At 44.8% G+C, this 22,690-nt stretch overlaps 1 protein-coding gene across 1 annotated transcript in view; it reads left to right on the top strand.

The window, feature by feature from the left end:
• Window positions 1–20,482, top strand: part of CRHR2 (corticotropin releasing hormone receptor 2) — a 187,177-nt gene extending 166,695 nt beyond the window's left edge. The window contains exon 12 of the mRNA XM_019529911.1: window positions 19,321–20,482. Within this exon, the coding sequence (XP_019385456.1) occupies window positions 19,321–19,461 (141 nt within the window). The 3' untranslated portion in view covers window positions 19,462–20,482. The remainder of the gene's footprint in view (window positions 1–19,320) is intronic.
• The last annotated feature ends 2,208 nt before the right edge of the window (window positions 20,483–22,690 follow it).

Below are 22,690 nucleotides of genomic sequence, written 5' to 3' on the forward strand. Positions count from 1 at the left end.
TTGCTATCCCATTTTTACAGGTGGGAAGACCAAGGCACAGGGAGTAGTGATTGGTTCCAGGTTGCATAGCCAGAAGAGAGAAAGCCAAGGACAGCACCCAGGTCTCCTGAAGAGCAAAGCAACGTTCTTCCTAGTAGGGGTGCAGCCTCCAAAGAAATCAGATGCCAGCCTATCGGATGTGTTATGCCACTTGAGCAGTGGCAAGCCCTCAGTCATCGAACTGTGTAGGACTTGCTGCTTTTGCGATGGCAAGCTTATCATAGGTCATCTCTTGTCAGACACCCCAGTTCCTGTCTGTTCACCATTCATTTGTGCTTTTTCTCCCTTGGTAAATCAAAGAATTGTTTTGACCTCCGCTAGCAACTTGAATTGAATTACACTTGATCTGTTAAATGAGTGTTACAGACAAAAAAGAATGACATTTATTATATGGCAGAATGTAATCCATTCGGTGCTTTATGAACACAAAGTCCTTCAGATGGCATCACAAATCCTCTTGATGGCCTTCCTTGTAAATCCACCTGTAAGTGCTGATTCTCCTCTAGTCCATTAATTTACTTAATTCTGTTTGAGTCAGCTTATCCCTGGTCATTTTTGCCTTCCTCCTATGGTAGGCAATCCTTTTTGTTTGCCCACACTACTTTAATTATTATCTTTAAAATAGTGTGAGAAGAACCCAAGAAATGTAATGATTGGCATTGCCAAGGCAAAGAAATGCAGGTTTACAGGGTTCAGTGCTGGTTGAAAATTACTACATGTAAATACAGATCAACAAAGACCTCTCTTCTTGAGATCTTCTCCGTACGCTGGGTATTCCAGCATGCCCGTGCAATACTTTGCATTCACAAAATACAAGTTGTTTCTCGAGGACTGTGTGAAAACGAGGAGCTGCCTGGGGACTCATGACTCTGGAACAGGGCAGGCAGAGCTGATGGGTGAATTGGCATGTACAGGTATGATGTGGTCTACTTAAAAGTAATAGCTTGATGATTAAGTCACTTACCTGGGATGTGAGAGGATGGTAGGCAGGAACAGGAATTGGGGTATTCAGTTTCTCAGCTAAGTGCCCTGATCCCTGTGATTCTGGATCTTTCTGGGATAGGTCTCTCATTCTCTCCTGTTAGTGCTCTTCCACTTGGCATAACTAGAGAAGTCATTGGAGCAGAGACTTGGACCTGGGTCTCCTTCATGTCCCAGCCCATGAGCTATACAGCAAGTCTTTTGTCCACTGCATGATTATGGATATAAGGAACAAGGGATACAGTCTGGGACACAGTCCACCAACCCTCACTCACACACACCTGCCAAACCTGGCAATGTAGCTGGAAAACCAGTCCCGGGGCTCCCGTCACAGTTACTCTAAAGACTCTCAAGAGTGGCCGCGGGGGCCATCCCCAAAATGGTTTCACCACCACATTTCCAGGTTTAGTACATATGAGTGGGAGCAGGCTGGGCAAGAGGTTGGAGAGCTGTGGCAAGGACGGTGTAGCTGTAGCCGCTGACACTACAAAGACACTTGCCCGGGAGGTGGAAGGCCCTGAGTAAGGTTCCTGGCCTGAACTGGGTTGAGCAGAGCAGAGGAGAGAAGAGCCACTGAAAACGATGTGGTATCTATTTGAAAATAAGGCAGGACCCTTCACTGGAGGTGTCTCTGGAACCTCCCACCTTTCAGGATACCAACTTTATTGCCCCACTCACGTACTCAGAAGTTAGGTGCTTGTCATCACTTAGAAGCACATTGTTCTTCCCAAAGTAGCAGCAGTAAGCCTTGCGAAGTGCCCTGACCCCCTCACGTATTGTGGGTAGATTAGATTCTGCTTTGGATACATGAGTGCAAAGCTTTTCTGGACTAGAGAGCAAGGGGAACTTCATTTATACATCCAGGACTGGAGTTTATCCTATATAGCTTAATGCAGATACGTGTGTGAGGGAAAGGAAGGAAGGACAATATAGATATAGATAGATATCAAATTATAACACATTATTATGTATGTGTGATTGTGTGTATTTTGAAAGCCTAAGGCTATATATATTATACACGCACACACATACACACACACACATTGCTAATTATATATTATAAGCTATAAGAAGGCATTGTATATATAGGACAGGATATTTTTATACTTTGAAAGATAACTTTGAGATCTGCCAATGAAAAGGGCTATATGAGAGCTAGATATAGATATGAGACAGGATGTTATTGTATACCACAATGCAACAGATTTTATTCCAGCCACATTCAAAATTAAACAAGAAGCCATCTCATGCCATAACATGCATAGCGTGCGCGGTTCATTTTCTGACGTCTCCTTAATGTCTTCTAACCAGGAGCTGTCACCGCAGCTCTCACGGTCACTTGTTTAAATCCATATCTCAGAAAAACATTATTTATAAAGCTTGTTGTTTAGTTCAGTAGCCTTAGGCTTTCAAAGGCTGCAGTACATCTGAGACGATTTAAATCTCAATGCCTCATCAGACTGATCTAATCCTTGCCAATAATAGCCAGGTATTAAAAAAAAAAAAAGGCTGTTTTCAGTTTTGCATGTTGACTGGTATCTCTGTGGCAGCTTTCTTAATGTACTTCTTTGCTTTATTAACCCCTTCCACATCTAAACAGTAAGAAAATATCATCAAATGCAACACTTTGCTATAAGTGTGATCAAGTGCCTACTGCAGAAGAGTTTGTATTTCTCTGTGCACACAAGCAGTATTAATGACATCTGAAGAACAGATTTATACTAGATCTCAGGGCTCTATATGTATCCAAATAGACATCCAAGGGCTTGTCTACACTAGGAGATTGCCTGAACTAGCTCTCCAGATAGAAACACTACTACATCAGGGTCAACCAGAATATTTAGGCTCTTCCAAGCCGCAGGAACTGTTCTGGTATGAGACGGCTTTTGTTCCTGAAACCCAAGAAACTGTTTTTTCCTGGAATAGCTGTTGCCAAGTCCTTTGTTTAGTAGCAGTTGTTCTGGTCAGCTTCCTCCTGTAGCCCTTTCTAAATATCATTAGTGCCCCGCTGAATTGTCATCTATTCTGTCAGCCTGGCTTTTCTTTCTGTGACAGATGGGGACTAATATTGTCACATTGCAAAGACTTTATGGCCTCAGGTATGTCCGGATAGCATAGTACTGAGTGCCTTAAAAATGCATGTGAAAATGCATCCAAGAAATTATCCCTCCCTTTGCCTGCCAAGACCACTATCAGCAATGACACAAGCGTAAAGGATAGAGCACTTATTGCTTTCAAGCTCTGGCGCTCCTCTGATCTAATCTGCACCTCGGCCTTTTCATGTTTGATGCAGCCACTGCTAGGTGCTGGTGAACTCCTAGTAGCTGTCTGCAGCAGGTCTCATGCAATATGGATGGCAGCTGAAAACGATGAAAGCTCTTGGCTGGGCGCCCGCCTGTCCTCTGCGCAGCTTGTTAGATAAAAAGTGATTTTTCCTTTGGTCCATTTTCAGGATGATTTGTTATATTTTTGAAGCTGAAAGCTGAAGTGGAGATGGCGATATTTGCCACAAACCTCTGATCTCTCCCGTGCACGGAGCCTTGCATCGTAGTCTGTCCACTCTGAAAATGCACCACGTTAAATAGCTCATCCCGCCTCTCGTTACTCCCGGATGCTGCTGCTGCCTTGCTCCTGCAAATGCTCCTTCCTTCCCAGCAGCCATGTAGTTTAATTCTGGTAGTCTCTACTGTCAGTTTTGGGGTAGGGCTATGGATCCCAGATCCATCTCACACATCCAGCCAACATCAGCCTCTTTTGTGATGTCGGAAGGTCCCAGGATTGGACATTGCTCTTGGCAACATAACAATGCTCTTATTTATATAGCAAGGCCAGAAGGAGACACCTATGGGAGTTGCCCCTGCATATTCCAGAGGAGTAATGCAATGTCTTCATTTTCCAGCACTGGGGATACAGAGATTCCTGCTTTCTGACCCGATTAACCATTCTGGCAGGCCCTGACCAACTTCTCCATCTCCTGAAGGGTAAAAATCAACTCTGCTGCTACAGTCACGAATGCTCATGTTGCCTTCTCCGCACACAAGCCACTCTCCAGCAGCAGCATCTTGTCCTGTCCTTTCTCTGAGACTAGCTGACTGGTCCAGTGATACACAGCCATTCTCCCCTCTGGGTTTTGACATGATAATCCTCCCCTCCATTGACATTCAAATTACCAGCATCTGGTCCCTTGTCTTTGGGAATGACAGTCCTTCTAGCCAATGAAAATCCATTGCTCTTCTAGACAGCCATCCAGCCCCATCCCCCCAGTGGTGGGAGCAAGCAGAGTGCTGCCTTGCAATCATAGGCCTGTGCCAACCCATGTCTACCTCTTTCCCTGCCTTGGCCCTTCTCAGGCAGCTTCTTGGCAGGTATTTTGTACACCTCTCCCAGCTGCTTCTCTGTTCTCCAGACACATAGCCAAGGTTTTTATAAAACAGGGGCTCCCAGAGCAAGAACTGTTTGCCTCTCCCTTTTCAAACATCAGATGCAACGTTTCCGAAATCAAGAGAGATTTTTGCAGGGGAAGAACTCTGGCACTGGCATAGCTTTCAAATGGAGAGCTCTTTTGTGCTTAGTTGCATTGCTTGCAAGGAAAGGTGTTTCCCTGTGTTCATTTGAGGACATATTATAGCGTCAGTTTGGAGTGAGGCTATTGACTTGAGTCGAATTATTGCATATTTACCCTGGAGTCATTGAAGTGTCATTGAATGTGAAGCTGGGTGGCTAGGCCTTCCTATGTTCTGTACCATTTGTTCCAGTCATTTGCCCTGCTAGTACCATGGTTATTTAGGGCAGGGAGTTTAACAACCTTTGCTATTAGTGGAAGTTTGATCCTTACTTATTTTTGCTTACCTGTCTGCCCCAAACCTATCCCTTGTACAAAGTTTATTTTTAAAAAAACCAATTGAAAACGTATATATAATGCCAGGGGCACTTTGAGGAACATTAAAACTTTCTTTTCCTCCCCACAACTTTGTCTGTCTTGTCTGTTTATATAATGGGCCCCTTAGGGCAAAGCACTTAATACAATAAGCCCCTGAGCTCAGCTGTCTCTTGTAGGCACAAAGACAAATTGTATCATTGAGCCAACCATAAAACCCGGTGGAAGATAAAATGGAAACAGGAACAGTGCTGTGGTTGGTGACCCACTCCACTCCATTTCTCAGGAACAAGGGTTTTTAGGCACCTTGCTACCTGTAAGAGCACCTTTCTGGAATTGGACCATCTTTCTGATACTGGAAATTGAGTGTCCCAGTAACCTAGCACCCATTTCCACCTATGGCCTGAAATCAGAAAGTAGTTTCCCAAGAGCAGCCTTTTATGATTCTCCAACAGCCAAAATCCAACAATTTCTTAAGGAAAATTAGTTCACTTAAGATTTAAGAGAGCAAAGCAAAGGCAGGTGGCATGAGAAGATCCCTAGCCTAAGGTCTGGATAGCAGCTTTTGCTTAACAGGGCACCATCTTGTAGCTACAATAGGTTTGAATAAGTGTGCCCGTGCATCTTAGAGCTAAGGTGACTGTCTCCCTGTTTGCAAGCTCTTTCTCCCTCATGTCACTGAATCTTCATAGAAGTGCTCTTTGACTCACTTTGATGTCCTAGCGCAAGTATCCCGCATGACCATTTCAGCCATCATCTTTTGGATCAAAATATGGAAGACATTGTGTTTACCATTCCTGCCCCTTTTTGAGTGAACTTAACACATTCTTGCCTTGTGTTTGTGAGACGGGGACCAGATTGATAACTGTTTCCTAGCACATGGAGGCAACCACAGATCGAGAACTGTTTCCTAGCACATGTAGGCAACCACAGTAGGTATCAGAGGTCCTTGGAGAGTTTGTTATCTGGCTGCTAACGCATTCAAAAATCCACGCTAATGTGTCTTCACAGCCCTGGGAAGGCAGGCAAGCTAAATTAAGCTAGCACAGCTCTCCAAGTGAGTTAGTTGTGCACACATCCCCAAAGGCAGAACTCGGTCAGGTTGTAGCTGGGTGTCTCCTGGTGCTTCTGAGGGGTTCAGCTAGTGATGCATTTTGGGGGACCCTGGAAAGCAAAGTTAACAGCAGGAGATGATGATGTAGAAAGAGGTGGGTGGATTATGTGAAACCATGGGCAGAACAACACGAATACTCGGTCATGGGAAGACTACCTGAGGACCAAGCAGGATGGGTATCTGTGGTTGTAGGCATCCAGCAATGGAGATCCTACATAAGAAGAAGATGGTTCTGCCTATTTATCTAGACGTCTTTACCTACGTATACATCTCCTGTGGATGTAGTCTCTCAGATCCTCTCAGTCTTTAATGTCTGTACCCTCACAACCTTCTGTAATGGGGAAGTGAGCAAAGTTACTTCCACTTTTTATATATGTGAGGACCTGAGGCACAGATTGGCTAAACAGCTTGCACCCAGAGTCTGTGGCCAAGGAGAGGATTGTACCTGGTCTCCTTGGCTCCAAACTGGAGCCGTGACCACTGGACCATCCTTTTCTTTCTCTTCCAGTTACAATTGCTAAGCCAAGGGCCTTGTGTTGTTGCAGTCTTGGCATTGATGACAGTTCAGCCGGACTTTTAAGTGCTTATGCATTGGCAATAGGAATGGATGTAACAATTCAAAGAAAGCAAGGTTTGACTCGAGCCTCCACCAGAAACAGAATCCACAGTGACTGTGGGTTTTAAAAGATGGTTAATCAATATTTTTGTAAGCTTCTGTATGTACTTGCTGCTTCTGAGTCAGAAAGAGGAGAATTGATGACTTTGTATTTCATACCTAACTGGAAGTAGGTGGCACAGGAATATGGGTTCTCAAGCAGCTTATCTTCCAGGGATTGAAGGCCTACTTTTTCAACCCTAACTTAACAGGCTGTAGCCAGTTGACTGCATGGGCAATTTTGCTGTATACAGAGGCACACAGGGTAAATTTACCTGTGGCACAAGCCCTAGGCAGACCTTAAACACCATTAAGCCTGAAAAATAGACTGTATGCAGGATTATCTCTATTGCACAAAACTGAATATCCACGGAGCTCAGTGTGAGCTCCGCTGTGGATTGGGAAATTGGTTTTGGCCCCATACTTTTTATGTAGCTTTTAACCCTTTTGCCAAACTTCTCTAGGCTGCAGATAGGCAGATCTGATTTAATGAGCAGCTCTGCACTGCAGAAAAAGTCAAGCAATAAGGGTCTTGAGAAGTTATGAAGCTACCAAAAATGACACACTGTAAACAGATGTCTACACTTATGCCCCCAGGCACTTAACTAGAATGAGCCTTGATTGCAGACTTTTCAATTTCTTGACTGCCATATGGATCGAGATGCTCCCGAAAGACTCTTCAGCACTGGCTGTCAGGTCACCACATCACATTTAATTTTACCTACCCAATCTGTTTACTTAAAACCTCATCATACCACATGTAGGCATAATGGCACAGGGCTGTGCTGGAGAGAGCATCTCATCCATCCAGCACTTCTCCTGGATGGTTTTGAGTTTTTGTTGTTGAGTAGTTGTTTATTGTTTCTGAATTTTTTAATGGACGGAGCTGTGGCTCAGGGTTATTTTCTGCTTCTTGGAGGTATGTTTGACATCTGTAAGCTATATAATGCAGTGACAATGTACAGCAAAGTTGTATATCTCTGAATCCGGTGCATGCTTCTGCAGTATTGTATACAATATTGTTTGTGTGAGTATAGGTAACTGCACAGCTTCACAGATTTTTTAAAGGCCAGAAATAACCATTAGGTTATCTAGTCTGACATATATAATACGGGGAAGACAATTTCAACCAGTTGCACCTGGATTTAGCCCAGTAAATTCTGTTTGATTAAGACCTATCTTTCAAAAACGCATTCGGTCTTGATTTGAGGACACCAAGAGACGAAGAAGCCATCACTTCCCTTATGTGGATGTAGCTGTAGTTGTATCACGTGCACTATCAGTGCTGCGTAGTCTCTAGGTTACCCCATACTTTTCATCATACAATCTGGTTTCCAGTTGCTTATAACTTTGCCAAACTTCAGCCATTCAGATGAGTTTCCCATGATGAGTGTCTGCTTCAGGGTGAATGTTTCAGCAAACGTGATGCATCCATCCAAAAAAAGAGATTAGTGAAAAATGTGCAGCTGTTTCACTGAGAAGATCTAAAGCCTCTGTGCTTTGGTGTTGGGTCTTAACATTTGACCAAAAGATCAACTTCTTGTCAGAGAGATGACTGCAAAAATCCGCTCCTCTGGCATATCAGCAGTTTGAAACTTAAATCTTATATTCTGAATAATATGTATACGTGGTTGTAGATGAGAGATGTATAGGTATGTGTATAGATTGATGGAGCTTGTCAAAAAGGGGAAAACCTTATTTTGCTCCTTTTCTCCAAGCTTTTTTGCAGAATTAAACATTTTGGGGAATTTGAGCAAGCTCTAGAGATGCTCCAAAAGTGAGGAAAACGTCACCAAATGTGTTTGCAATTTTTTCTCCTTTTTTCTAAGTTTCAGATTGCAGCATTATAAGATTCAGCTCAAATTTGGAGGGAAAAATTAAATCTCTCTGTAATGATAATGCAATACTGCATGTACCATTTTATAAGTTAATTGAATTCAGCTACCTGGCATATCCACAGCCTTGCCATATGTTATTGCCATATTGCATCAATGTGTAAAAGTGTACAAAATCTGCCCATGCTACATGTTTTACATATTTAAGAGTTGCTTCGCTCGCTACTGAAATCTGTCTGCCTCTGGGGTGTAGCACAGTAGCTGATTAATAGTAAGACCATTAATCAATGCAATTAATGTAACTCCAAATGACAACACAGGGGGACTAACATCAATTAGGCAATTACTCAGTACGCAAGGTTAGCCAAAACATTATGGTATAGCAGGGTAGGAAGGGACTTCTTGAAAGCACTGCTACCTATGGCTGATGCAAATGCCTGGTTATTGAAAGAGATTAAATGTAGAGTAAAATCTTTAAAAGCAAAGTCATTTTTGGTCATTATGAATCCCTGGACAGGTTTTGCAAGAGTTCAGATTCTTTTCTGGGCCGTTATATTTAGTGGTGCATTTGTGTTTGCCTCCAGCTTTCCAGTGCTGTTACTCAGACCTGTCTTATAGTTCAGAGGGAACTTGTTGATCCATGTTATATCAGCCCACTCTCCTCTGGCACATCAGCAGGCAGTATGTGGCCTCCTCACACACTGAAGAATGATTACACAAGCAGCAATGCATCCTATCAGAGAGACCAAGAAGAAATGCCCCGGTCCTTTAAATCTGACCTTTAATATGCATCAGAAGATCTGTCTCACCCAGCCCCCTATTCCTGATCACCCCTGGAGGTTGCAGTTTAGTACAAGGGTCATTCCTTCCCTTGACAGCATAGCCTCCAAGCTGCAGCACACAGTAGGTGCAGAAGCCTGGAGCCGGCTACCTCCATTTATTTAGCCTTCATGTGTAGAACTGCAGTTCTGCTTCCGGCTTCATATTCCATACTCCCAGGGCTAAGAAAAGGGTGGGTTCCCCCTATATTGAAAACTGTGCTGAAATACATTTCCTTCCTACATAAAACTCATGGCTTTAGTAATCTTAGATATTAAGCTCCCGTATCCAGTACGGGAAGTGCCAAATAGCCATCCATTCATTATTGTGACATAGTTACATTGGTGCCAATGGGAACCTGTCTTGGAAAAATAATTAATTGCAGTCTGATGAACACATTTCAACAAATAAAATAAGGACAGGCCATAAAATTCTTAAAAGACACAGTTTGAGGATATGAAAAAGCCATCTGGGCAGTATTTCATGAGATTAAGTAATATACAATGTTGATTCAGTAAGGATGCGGGGAGAATTTATTTTATTTTTATTAAATTTACTTTATTTACCTTGAAATTGTAATGGAAATTGTAACCGTGTGGATTGTAGCTATTATATAATGGCAATATGGAATCCAAGGGGTCCTTTGAATAGAGACGTCTGAAACAAACGGGCTGCTTCAGTCATCTAACAAGACTGTTACTCAGTTTGACCTGAGTAGTTCACCAATATTGAAGAGTCGTATCCATTAGGGCAAGTAGGTTAATATATTGTTGTTCAACCCTGTCTGTGCAGAAAGAATGTGCAACATGTCCAGCTTTTCTGAACTTCGTGAGAAAACATCAGCCTGCAATTACTTAGAAATTCCCAAGTCTGCCACTCCACAAAGTCTTGGTCTCAAGAAACCTTGACCCTCTGCTACTTGTCAGGGTCTCAGTTGCAACTGGCTTCCACCTCCAATCCACATGGGTTGTAAATGAATATCCTTACCTCGCATTTGTAAGCACAGCCTTCCGCACTGCCAAAGCCTGTTGTCTTGGTTTGTAGTCTGTCACTGTTTACAACTCTCTTAACTGTGTCTTCTACCCAGCCTAAAATGGTTTGACACTTTCATTGGCTTTGCTGAAGTCTGCAGTCGTCTTCAGATCAAAGAAGCCTCCTCACCCTCCTTGACGTCTGGTTTTAGTGCCTTTCAGCATAAGACCAATGATCTGTACTGACACACCGGGCTTGACTTCACAGACCCAACTCATGCCATTGCACAAAGATTGCCCCAACTCAAGCTCCATCCATTTACAAATGCCTTTAAACTGAGTATGGTAAAATACCTTTAACCTGAGTTAGCTGAGCCATAGGATAGCATGGTCCCTTGACAGTGTAGACATGCCTGAAGAGTCTGCCTGCCTTCCAAGCCTCTTCGTGGCTTGAGAACATGATTAAACGAGGCCCTTATAGTTCTGCTTGGGGGTATGCTCAGGTGCATCTCAGTCCTCCCTGTACTGAACAGCTCCTTGTTTATATTATGCCTAACCCCCATCAGGTTCTTCAGCCCCCAAGGTCCATTATGGATCCCACTATGAGACTGAGGCATTGCAACCATGAGTGTCTCGGTCTCTTTATACTCTGGTGATACCCGACTTTCCCCATCTATCTTGAAAGTAAATTTAATTGAGCTTCCACCTAACTTCTGCAAGACCCATCCTAACTATCTGTTTCTTACCAAAGAGATCTAAACTGTGAGCAATAAGTTGTCTCAAATGGTATCACAGTTCTGAGAACTGAAACATAGCGTGTACATAGCTAGTAGAGAAGGCAGATGGCAGTTGTTGAATTTATCACTCAGTGTCACTTTTATGGAGACACATCAGTACTGTATTTACTCAAATACAACATGATCCTGATTATAAGATGACCCCCAATAACTAGATTCTATATATGGAAAATGTATACATTTGTTATCATTTTTAAAGTATAGAAATTAATTATTCATGGTTTGCCTTGAATTTGTTCCCCTCCCACTGCTACATCAGGGAAAATAAATTGAGGGGGGGAAGGTCAGGTAGCCCTTTGCCCTCTACTTCTCCCCAACTCTTTCCCCTGGCAGCCCCTTCCTCTTCTCCTTACTGGCAGACCCTGCTCACCCTGAGCACATGGAAATGAAGAGTAAATTCAGAACCAATAACCCTGAAATTAAACATGGCTGTAGCAATTTGCATATAGTCTCCATATATTTAGTTTATCCAGAACTGATGCATGCTACATTTTTTTTAAGCTGCTGGAAGTTTTAGCACAGGTATTCTAGAAATACACCTTTGAGCAGCACTTTGGCACTCTGTGCTTGATATTAATCTAATGCTAAAGGCTCATGTTTTATCACATAGTTCATTGGGCTAGGCCTCAGCAGAGTCAGCAGCATTTCAGGCCCTGGTGACCCCACAGCTCACCACTGATCAGCTTGTACGTGTACTCCAGATAAACCCACTAAGGATCCATTTGCTAATTGGCCCCTCACTCATGACTGGAACTGGGTGTTCTTGTCATGAGTCCTGGGATGCTCCAAAGATTTAAATGCAAATGAGGCACAGGGCGACCTGGTCTAGCTTCTCTTCATGAAGAGCAGTGCCACACTAACCATATGCACCAGGCTGAGAGGGGGTGACAGTGGGATTCTGGGTGTACTGTTTGGGGCCCTGTTTCATGATGTTTGGCAGGCATTTAAGGCTGGTGAAGAAACAGGAATAATTGGAAATGGGAAAGAAAGGCACAGCTCAGCTGTGGGAATGAAGCGAAAGTAAAAATGTATTCAATGTAGTGGCTCACCATGACTTTAAAAAGAGATGACAGTGAGGAATACTGTGCTTAATGGGCATTGCCATATGCTTATGCAGGTAAGCTGCATTAACGAATTCTAGTGATAGGTTCCCATCAGCGTGTTTGTCCAATATGGGCCACATGTTTTATAGTCCTGCTCACTGTTGGCTGTATTTAATCAACTTCATGTCTGGTTTCCATTGCTGCCCACATGCAGATTTTGGCAGTAGTTTAATGATAGACAGTGTACATAGTGAGATTTCCTTGTATGCAATTACAAGGTGAGGGGCTTTTTTACCCTTGCTAACTAGGGGTGCAAACTTTGTCTTGTATTTGAGTAAGTAATTCTTGGCCTGCTTCAAAGCCCCCTGAAATCAGTATTCCTCCTTTCCATTTACTTCAGCTATGATGCTAGCCATGTCACTCCCTTTTATGTTTTTGGCTTAAGAAACTACTGCACTGTTGCCAGACTTAATATTAGGTTTTCGGTAGTGCCACTGAATTCATACAGTCTTGAACATGAATAGTCCATTCTCTGTAGAGAGCATTTACTGAACACAGCAGTTTACAATTTCAAGTATGTGACAAAGAACAAAAGTAAAAACTCCACCTAAGCTAAGACACAGCCAAATAAGACACGGTGGATGCATCTACACAAGACACTCTACTGCACATTAGACTAAATTAATGCTCAGTAAAGCGTCACCATCTACACATGAGCAGTATTTACTGCACAGTAAATTATGCTAATGTGCCATTTGCTAGTACCAGGGAATATAGGTACGAGATTAACAGCGCTTTAGCTACTGTGCAGTAGCACATGTGTAGATGCTGACTGGGAGCAATTTGCTCCCAGTCATCCCAGGCAGCAGGGGTCCTGCTGCTGCCTGGCTAAGCCCCGATGCAGAGGGAGGCTGTGGCAGCTGCAGGGGCAGCTGTCTCCCCAGCATGTGGAGATCAGGACCCATCCCAATCCCTACATGGCCTAGAGAGCTATCCTGCAGCCAGAACTCCTGTGTCCCGGTCATGTGGAGATCAGGTCCTGACTTGTTCCGCAAGTGTCCAGAAGAGCCTGCCAGCCACATGCGGATTCAGACTAGCCCCTGTACCCCCTGCCAGCCCTGGGGCTGGCACCTGGGGGAGCCTGGAGCTCCTCCAGGCTGCTCCAAAGGGGCAGAGCAGGTCAGGAGCAGCTCTGGACTGGGTGGCTCCTGTCAGCTGCATTTCTGCAAAGAAAATTCAGGCACATTAATTGCACATGTAGACGCACCCGCTGATAGCACACACAACTTAGCCTAACTTAAAATGCAACATAATAAGCCAAAAGGACAAACAGAAAGCCTTGCATAGGTCTCACGTAATCCAGAGAGCAGAGTGTCTCTTTACAGCCAGGTATTCAGAAAGTCTGATTTCTGGGGGATCAGCAGGTCTTCTTAGGTGATGAGGAGGGGATCCCACAAGCCTCATCTTTGCCTGGGGTTTTTACAGGTGTAGCTGCACCTCCTTCTATCCCTTGGGTGCCTCGACCACATGCTTTTCACATCCCTCACAGCTCTCATGCGTTCAGTGTCTCTGTCTCGTCTCAGGTATTCCAGTGTCTTGCCCCTTACAGGTTTCACTTTGAAATGCAAATGTAGCCCCCTGCCTTCTGCCCCTCCCCTGCTGCCTCATGTCAGGCACTTGACATCTGTCATAGAACTTAAGAGTCAGGTAGAGGGCCCACACCTGTGATAAGGGTGCCAGGTCTTTGCTAACTGTGCTTTAACTGTGCTAGCCTGGTGGGCAGGATGGGACTTTGACCAAGGTCCTCACTTTTTGTTTACTCCAGCTCCATTGCTTCTCTTCCACCAGAAGTTTGGCACCCAAGTTCCTTTCCCACTGCTGTAGCCATATTGTTTCTTCTTTTAATGCATTCATTTTTTCTTTCTTTTCTATGGCTCATTGCCTTAGCATCAAGGTCTTTCCCATCCTGCCATTTTTACCCTTCTATCATGTATTTGTGTTGCACACTATGCAGAGGCTCAAGGCCACCTTACCGTTATGCCGCACATGGTATGAGCACATCAAGCTTTCTTCTGTTTACATGTTCCACACATGGGACATTTCTCCCAAAACAGAGTTGTAAGGCTGCCACAGCCATGGGCAACTCTAGGATTTTGAAGAGGGGTGCAAATGGTGAGGTGCGACACAACACACGTTTTTCTCCAGTTAAAAAGAAACTAGAAGCTCTGCTAATCAGCTAGGAGTCCAGGGTTATATTCTTCTGTTTAAGATTGAAACAAAAACAAACACAACTTTACTGGGCTGCACGTTCTTTTGCTACATCATAGATTATGTAGAAAATGCACAAAAACTAATCAAAAGATATTGTTTCATTAGACCTGTAGTCATTAGAAGTAAATGTACCTCTCTTTCAGATTCAAACAACACCTAACCTTGAGCATCTTGACAGTCCATCCAGTATTTCACTTAAAGTTATTTCTACACTGGAGTTAATGTTTCCATGCCCGAATCAATGTGTTTAGCTAGAGTTAAAAACAGCCTTCAGAGCTTTGATATAGGAACTGTATTACAAGGAGCAGCTAATAGACAGCAGATTAGCAGAAGAAAGGATTGCTGGATCAGTGGAACATCATGATCATGAAAACGGGGAGAGGGGTGTTAACACCTGTGGACTGAAGGGCTTAGAAAGCATCAGGTTGATTCTTATGAGCCGTGAAGTCAATTGATTCCCACTGCTGCCCAACTAGGAATGCCTCTCCCCCTCCCAGGAAGTTGGTTTTAAATTTGGGTTGAGCAGAAGTCACAGCGGAGGTGCAACTGCATCACTGCACCCTCCCGCCTCCCACCGGATCTGCCGCTGATCACACCCAACGTTTAGCTTCTTGCTTAAACCACACTTTTATTGTATGGTTACAAAGAATTTGCCAACCATTAACAGAAAGGTAGAGCAGCAGTGATGGATAGTTGGTATCTATTTGATTTAGAAGGACATTTTTTTGAATGTTTTATCATTCTCCCTCTCCCCTTTCCTGGGATGGTCTGTATCGGGGGTAGGCCATGTTTTTTGGGCAGAGTGCAAAAAACACCTGCAACTTCAACTTGTAAGATGTTGGCATGCCAAGGGTGGATGGTGGGGGAGCCGTGAGGAGCCTGATCCCTGTTGTGGCCATGTAGCCCCAACCTCTTCCCTGCCATCCACACAGAGGCACGCGTGCCAAGCAAAGTGCCTTCGAGTGTCACACTCTGGCACCTGCGCCGGGGGGTTGTCTACCCTTGGTCTCTATGGTAAATATGAGAGGTGAGATACCCACGAGAGTCTTTCTAATTAAGACACAGGCAAAAAGGTGACAATTCCTTTATTAGGTCATTGAATCGTAATACAGAAACTGTAACCAGATCACTTCCATGACCAGTCACGCTGGCCAAATCCTACCTGTTGAACATCTGAAGGAGCACTTAGTATGAACAACTCATGACTTCTAATACTTACCAACCTGAATATGCTGGTAAGTATTATTCTCTTGGCAGTTTCAAGTAACAAAGAAATGTAGGAAGATTGTGATAATTCACAAGGAATTTGCAAAGAGAAGGAACAATCAAATAAGTAATCCTGTGACCAAAGACAAGCGGTATAGGGAACTTAACTTATAAGTGTCTGCTCCAAAAACACAGATGTCCTTTGTTATCTCAAGTGATCTGATGTTTATTGAGACAAAGGTGATCTCTTCTGTCCCTTGGGCTGCTTGTGTGTGCCCTAACCACTGATAATGATGTCTGTATGCATCCAGATGCTATTATGGGCAAGTGTTGTTGCTATCAGATGATTGATACACTAATGCTGTTGCTAGGATATCACTGACTATACATACTTAATAGGCAGGCAATATATCTGTTGTAAAGTGATTAACAGTTTTCAAGCTGGTTCTCAGAGCTGATGCTAATTTGTTTTATTTTTTTCTATTGCTGTCAAACCATGGTGTATGTTAGTTTTTATGTTGCTGTACCAATTCTGGCTGTTTTTCCCCCTGAAATACTCTTGATAGAATTTCAGCTTCAGCTGAGATCTTGCTAGAGTTTCAATTCATGATGAGAGAGAAATCTTAATTGATTCTTTTCTGGTTGGGCTTTTGACACATCACAAGTATTGTCAGATTGAGGTTGTCTCTAACGAATTTGTGTCTGCTGACTTCTGTAAGCGTGCAGCAGCATATTTTCCGATGCACGGCCCATAAAGACAGCCTCGCATATAAAGTCAACTCTCATCTTACCTTGTTTATCCGCTCTCGAACATCTAAGGCAAAGAACAGCATGGTAGCAGCATGCAAATGACTGCTTGCTTAGATTCCCATCTTTATCTCCAGGTCACTCTATTTGACTTGATTGGCTTGAAGCTCAAATGATAAATCTAATCTGGCTTCATTATCCGAGTAAGTATATGGTGGAAACAAATTGCTCAGAAACACACAGGGGCCATTAAATAACTCATCATCTCCATGCCCCAGCAGAGTTCAGGTAGCAGAGCTACGCGGAGGCATTAGTTATGTTAGCCCTGTCGAGCTCTCTTCAAGATAATTTTCAAGGCTACACGGTACATCCACAAGAGCCACCTCCCGTACGTGCGCATGGAGGATGACATTCATCCACTTGGAGAGTTTCTTTGGGACTTGTGCGGTACATAGACCTTGTGCTGGCCCTTGCATAGCAGTGAATTTACTTGGAGACAAAGAGATCGTCTTAGCACAACCTCAGCATTTAGTGAAAGGGGTCCACGTGTAAGAACACAACATGCAAGGCAAGGTGTGCCATTTCCCACAGAAAGAGGCCATGGAAAATCCGCATTAAGCTCAGGATAATTCGGACCTGACCCCCTTGAATCCATGTCTGACCCACAGCCTTGGTCATATTCATGCAAATATAATTTATATGTATGATCACCTGACACAGAAGCTGGGGCAGGATCCTTCACCGCTCCAAATACAGGGGGCAAACAATGCTGTGAACGTGCTGTTTCACCACTGTGGAGCACGGAAAAACAGATGCATTTCTGACACTCCTGGAGGCCAGTGGCTTCTTTGCATAGAAGTCGTATTTTCTAAAAAGAATGGATGAATCAGACAGTCACTCAGCATTACTCTTCAGCGTCTGTCCTGGGAGCATAGGGGCAGGAGGGACTTGCTGGGTCACTGAATCTCTCAAGGAGCAGGTTCCTAAATCCTTTCTACAATGGATCCTACACCATGTTAAAGCAGGTGTTTTTCTCTCGTTCCTTCCGTTGGCTGGCACTTCCAGATCCTTTCTCTCCTGGCAATTAGAAACCTCCTCCTGATTTCCAGCCCAAATTTATTCCCAGCCAGTTCAGACCTATTTCCTATGGTGCCAGCTGTACCCTTTAGCATAAATAGCTCCCGTCTCTCCCTGCTGATGTTTTTCTGGGTCCCCTCCCGGCCTTCACTTTGCCAACAGAAGCCTGTGAATGATTTCATTTCCTATTGAGAAAGGTATCCTTCCATGTCTGTCAATGGGAGTGTGCCAGCAGAGCTGGACAAACACTGTATGGGGATAGCGTCTCAGTAATAAGGCACATGAGTTTTGTTTGGTGTGCAGTATTTAAAGGGAGACTGTTGACCTGTGGTATCTCCATCTGGCTGGCAGTGTTTTCTAGGTATTACCATATCACACATGCCTTTCCCCCCAAAACCAGCTCTCTAAAATCGAGATGCATGTCTTAAGAGGGGAAACCAGCTGTCTTCACTGGAATAGGAGCATGGTGGAGTAGGTGCATGAAGACACGGTGCTGCCAGAGGGCTGCCAGCTTCCCTGTGAGCAGTCTGAGCAGCCAAAAACTGCTGCCTATTGGAGAGTGGCTGTGAAAGAGTTAATGCTGGACAGTTGTGGGTCCAGCAGGCTGCTCTTCCTTGCTGGCTGGAAGAGGAGCTGGCAGGCATCGAGCAGCACAGCCTCTCCATGAAAAAGCCAGCCTGAGAAGCCTGGGAAAATCGTTTCTTCTGCATTTTGCCTTCCAGAAACAAAGGATGTGTCCTGTTTGGGGCCATGGGGTACGCAAGAAAATACAGTACTATTAGAGTATCACCGGGGGCTTCAAATGGGATCAGACGCAAGGCATATATATATAATAAGAGATGGTGTCTGACCTGACACACTTGCAGTCCGAACCCAGAAGATGGACAATGTGGGGGGGATATATGAGGATGTTATCACCCCCCTGTGTCAGCACTGAAGCATGGCAAGATTAAGGCCTTACTCCAAAAAAAGGACTCAGGCATGGGACTGCTGAGCATGCACACAGGTGCACGTTTGGTGCTACCCATAGAAAGTGCAAGGCTCAGTTGGGTGCTGGAGATTTCTGTGCTTTCAATGGAGACCCTTAGGTGGCTAGGAGTGGGCATCAGCACTGTAAGATGGCAGATCCCCAAGTCTGTCAATAGGGAAAGCAGAAATCCTACCTGTTCTTGAGACTTGTGTAGCAGGGAGGTGTCTGTCTACAGGTTTGAGGGTCTCTATGAGACTGGGATCAGGGCTGGAGACCCACCCATAGGCATAGGCACATCAGTTGGCCCTTTGCATCCAGGCTCCCTCTGTTTCTTTTAAGACACAGACATTCATGGTGCCAAAGCCTAGTGGTTAAAGCACTCCTCCAAGAAATGGGAGGACCTGGCTTCAAGAGCCTTTTTGGGATTCAAACCCACATCTTCCACCACCCACTAGAGTGCACTTACCACCAGGCTAGGGAATAGGGACACCCTCTACTCTCCCATAATGCTGGGCCCCTGGAAAGCTGAGAAGATGAGACTAATTAGCAGAACAAGCAAGGGGGAGCCATACGAGCTGTGCAAGCCGGCCTGGACTCCAGGTCCATACTGCAGTGCTTATTCTTCATGGAAGTTTGTGGCTACTACAATTTCAATCCAAGGTTAGTCAGCCATGCCTCATCTCCCCCTCTATAAAATGGGAATAACACTCCACTGCTTCACAGGGGCATTGTGATGAAAAATGCATTACATACGCTCAGTGCCTATGGAGATAGGTGCTGTAGAAGCACCTAAGATAGACTGTAAAGCCCCAGAAAATGGTAAAGGAGATATGGGTTGGTGTCCTATCGAGTGTTTCTTTGACTGGGGGAGACCACCTCTGTCCATGCATTCACATCCTTTGTTCTCTCTCCCACTAGGTCCGCTCAGCCGCAAGGAAAAGATGGCATCGCTGGCAGGACCACCATTCCCTCCGCGTCCGTGTGGCCCGGGCCATGTCTATTCCCACCTCCCCGACGAGGATCAGCTTCCACAGCATCAAACAGACTGCAGCCGTTTGATCGCACAGAAGCCCAGAGGCCTTCTCTTCCCCTTCCCTCTTCCTTTTTCTTTGCACCGTGCTCTTTCAGCAGTGAGGTGACCCCCTCGTGTCTTTGTGGACATTTATCCATTTATGCCCGATGCTGCTTTAAGGCAACCAGCCAAATATGTAACATAGGAGAGGACAGTGTGGGTGGTGGGGAGGGCAGAGAGCAAAGTAGAAAGAAGAACAGGAGTCAAAACTGTTAGCTCAACAAAGAGTTTTTCAGCCTCTAGCCATGAAGAATAAGACAGCCAGATGGAAGGAAAATTTGTTTTTTCATGGGTTGTTTTTTTTCCCCTTGAACTAGGGTGGCTCCAAAGACTTTCTAAAGAACCGCCCATCTTTTCCATCTTTCCATGCCCAACGGTTACAGCCACTTTGCTTGGCAGCCCGTCCACCTCTTCCTTTGCTCTTAGAAAAAGTTTCTCCTCTGCAGAGCTGGCCTTCAAGTGCATGAGGCAGTAAACGGACGACGATGTTGAAGGTGTCGTGGAGAACCAGAACTTGGACACCTTCTCCATGTCTGCCCCTGGCAGAACGGCATTGGCCCGTATGGAAACCAGTGGGCTCTTTGTCTGGTCTGAAGCCAGCCCTATGGACAGAAAAGGTTTTGCAACCTTCAAACTCTGTAATATCTCTAGATCTCTCTATAAATTATTCTCACTCATCTCCGCTTTAGCCCGATAGTTTCGACATTGTGTAAAATAGCCTTTGGACGTCTTTATTTGCTTTTACCTGGGGGAAGGCAGGGGAGGGCAAAGGGACACCTGGAGGATTTTCTCAATTGTGTTGCTTGGTTTTTTGATTCAAAAAGGGAAGCTCTGTAAAAAATGGCGATGATGGTTTTTGAGTGACAAGGATAGTGCTCGATGCTGCACAAAGAATATCTATTCATCACTTTGAACTAGAACAGGTGCATCTAGTTAGGCTTTTTATGTGATGTTCAGAAATATTGTATATTTTCAATAATAAACTATTCTGGGTTGGTTTCTATTGAACAAGAGGTCTTTTTCCCAGGGGAAAGATGAGGAAATGGGTTCTGGCCGTTGGTGGAGTTGAGAGGGTTTTGGAAGCACAAAAAAAGGCAAGCAAAAATATAACCCATCTTTTGACAATGACAAAATGGGAAAAACCTACTTGAAGATGAATTGCAGGAAAGGGCTCTTAATGGCAAAGGAAATGCCTCCATCCTTCTTTTACCGGATTCCTAGTGAGCAGTGCCCCTTACAGAGTAGCCCCGTTTCTCTGCATCGGTCCTGCCATCCGGGCTCCGTTACAGCAGCAGAGGAACACAGGTTACAAAATAGCTTTTCATAGAAAAGGGACCTCCAGAGGTCTGCTCCAGAAAGTCCTCTCTCTCTGCCTTTCTACACAGGAACATGGTCAGCACTGCGGTCATCTGTTTTTTTCAGAGTTGCATCAGTATAAATTTGCAGGCGTTTAGGATGGAAGCTGCTCAGGGTGAGGACTAAATTTGGTGTCTAAACTCACAGTCCTGTCGTCAAACCGGCATCTCCTTGGTAGTGAGCAGAATTACATTGGCCCAGAAGGGGACTTTTGAGTCCTGACGTTATTGGAGGCAACACCATTGTATAGTTGTTTCTATTCTGAGATGAAGCTCTGTGTTAATGTTGCTTGACTTGACATGCTTCGGGTGAAGGTGGAGACCACTGAGCACATTAAAAAGCTGTGAATGCCGTGTACCTGGGATGCTTAGATTCATTTAAGGGGCTGGAGCTGGATGCATGGGGAAGAAATCATGCTCCCTCCTGCAGATACCTGGCTGGCGAAAGTACTTGCCTGCTTTGTGTGGATAGTGTGAGGTTGAGAGAGCTAATGGACCTACAGCCCCTGAGGGATCGTAAATCACAGAGAGGTGTGTGGGATGTTTGCAGGAAAATGGAAAGCTTTTCCAAACCAAGCAGGTTTCTGCTTTGCTCCAGACTCAAAAGAGCTCCAATTTGGGGTAAGTAGCCATTCCAGCCACTCTGGTTATCGTAGGATGCAAACCCACGGTTCCAGCCATCAGCTGTGACCCCACTTTCCTATGCACGTTACCCCCCCGCCCCCGCAGGGATCCCAGCCTCCCATGTCAGATGCTGCTAATTGCAAGAGTGAAATTTCCCATCTCACACATGGTACAACTCCTTCCCACCACTATGCAAAAGGAAAGCTGGCTGGTTCCTGCAGCAGCGTCTTCTCGCTGCCTGCCAAACAATTATAGTTTTTTGAGCACCCTTTGTTATTTCTTGTTTTCTACCAGTAAGCACCTTGGGCCAGAGGCTATCCTTCTGTTGTGTGTTTGCACAACAATGCCCTAGTCCACTTGCTCTCCTAGGCATCATGGCCACCTTAATAATGATTATCTTGGCAGGCCAAGGGCCATACAGTCCCCAAGGGATTTTTCTTTTATACTTCTGGCCCAGCCAAGAGCTGCTCCCACTTCTGTAGTCCCATGAATCTCAGGTTTTGGTTGAGCATCCAGATAGTTTGGAGTTTGCCCCATCAATGCCAAGTGCCCATTGATCAGCACCTCTGTAGGGCCAAGGAACAGTCTCAGATGAACGGGTATGCAAACTTACTGCTAATTTATACTAGTGCAAATTGAAACATTAGGACCATTCCCTTAAAATATTGTGGCTCTGCCCCCATTTCATGCATCTCCCAGAAGAGCAGAGCCGATGTGCGGTTGGGGGGGGTGGGGGGTATAATTTGCATCCAGTAAAGCAGGAAGGACAGGGTGGACTGTGAGGCTTTGCACAGCCCCACAGACAAACCCCATCCCATTTCTCTATTTAGTAGCCACCAATCAATGAAAGCTTGAAATGTTCATAGAGTCCTAGGGCTAGAAGGGACCTCGGGAAGTCGCTAAATCCAACCTCCTGCTCACGGAAGAGGATGATCCCTGACGAAGCCATGCCAGCCAAGCATTTGTCTCACCTGATCTTAAAATCTTCCAGTGCTGGGGACTCCACAAGATCACTCAGAAATGTGCCCCAATGATTAACAACCCTCACAGTTCACAGGCTTTTTCTAATAGTTTAACCCAGTGGGAGCAAACCTTTTTGGCAAGGGTGCCACAAATTAGCCCCGCCACCTCCCCAAGTGCCACTCTGATCTCCTACCCCTCCCTCATCTGCTGTTCTGCTTCCTGCCCTGTGCTCCCTGCTGGCTCAGTTACTCTGGTTTGGGCTTCCTGCCCTGGT

Source organism: Crocodylus porosus, unplaced genomic scaffold (genome assembly GCF_001723895.1).
Source record: "Crocodylus porosus isolate Cpor-Errol unplaced genomic scaffold, CroPor_comp1, whole genome shotgun sequence".
NCBI classification, from domain to species: domain Eukaryota; kingdom Metazoa; phylum Chordata; order Crocodylia; family Crocodylidae; genus Crocodylus; species Crocodylus porosus.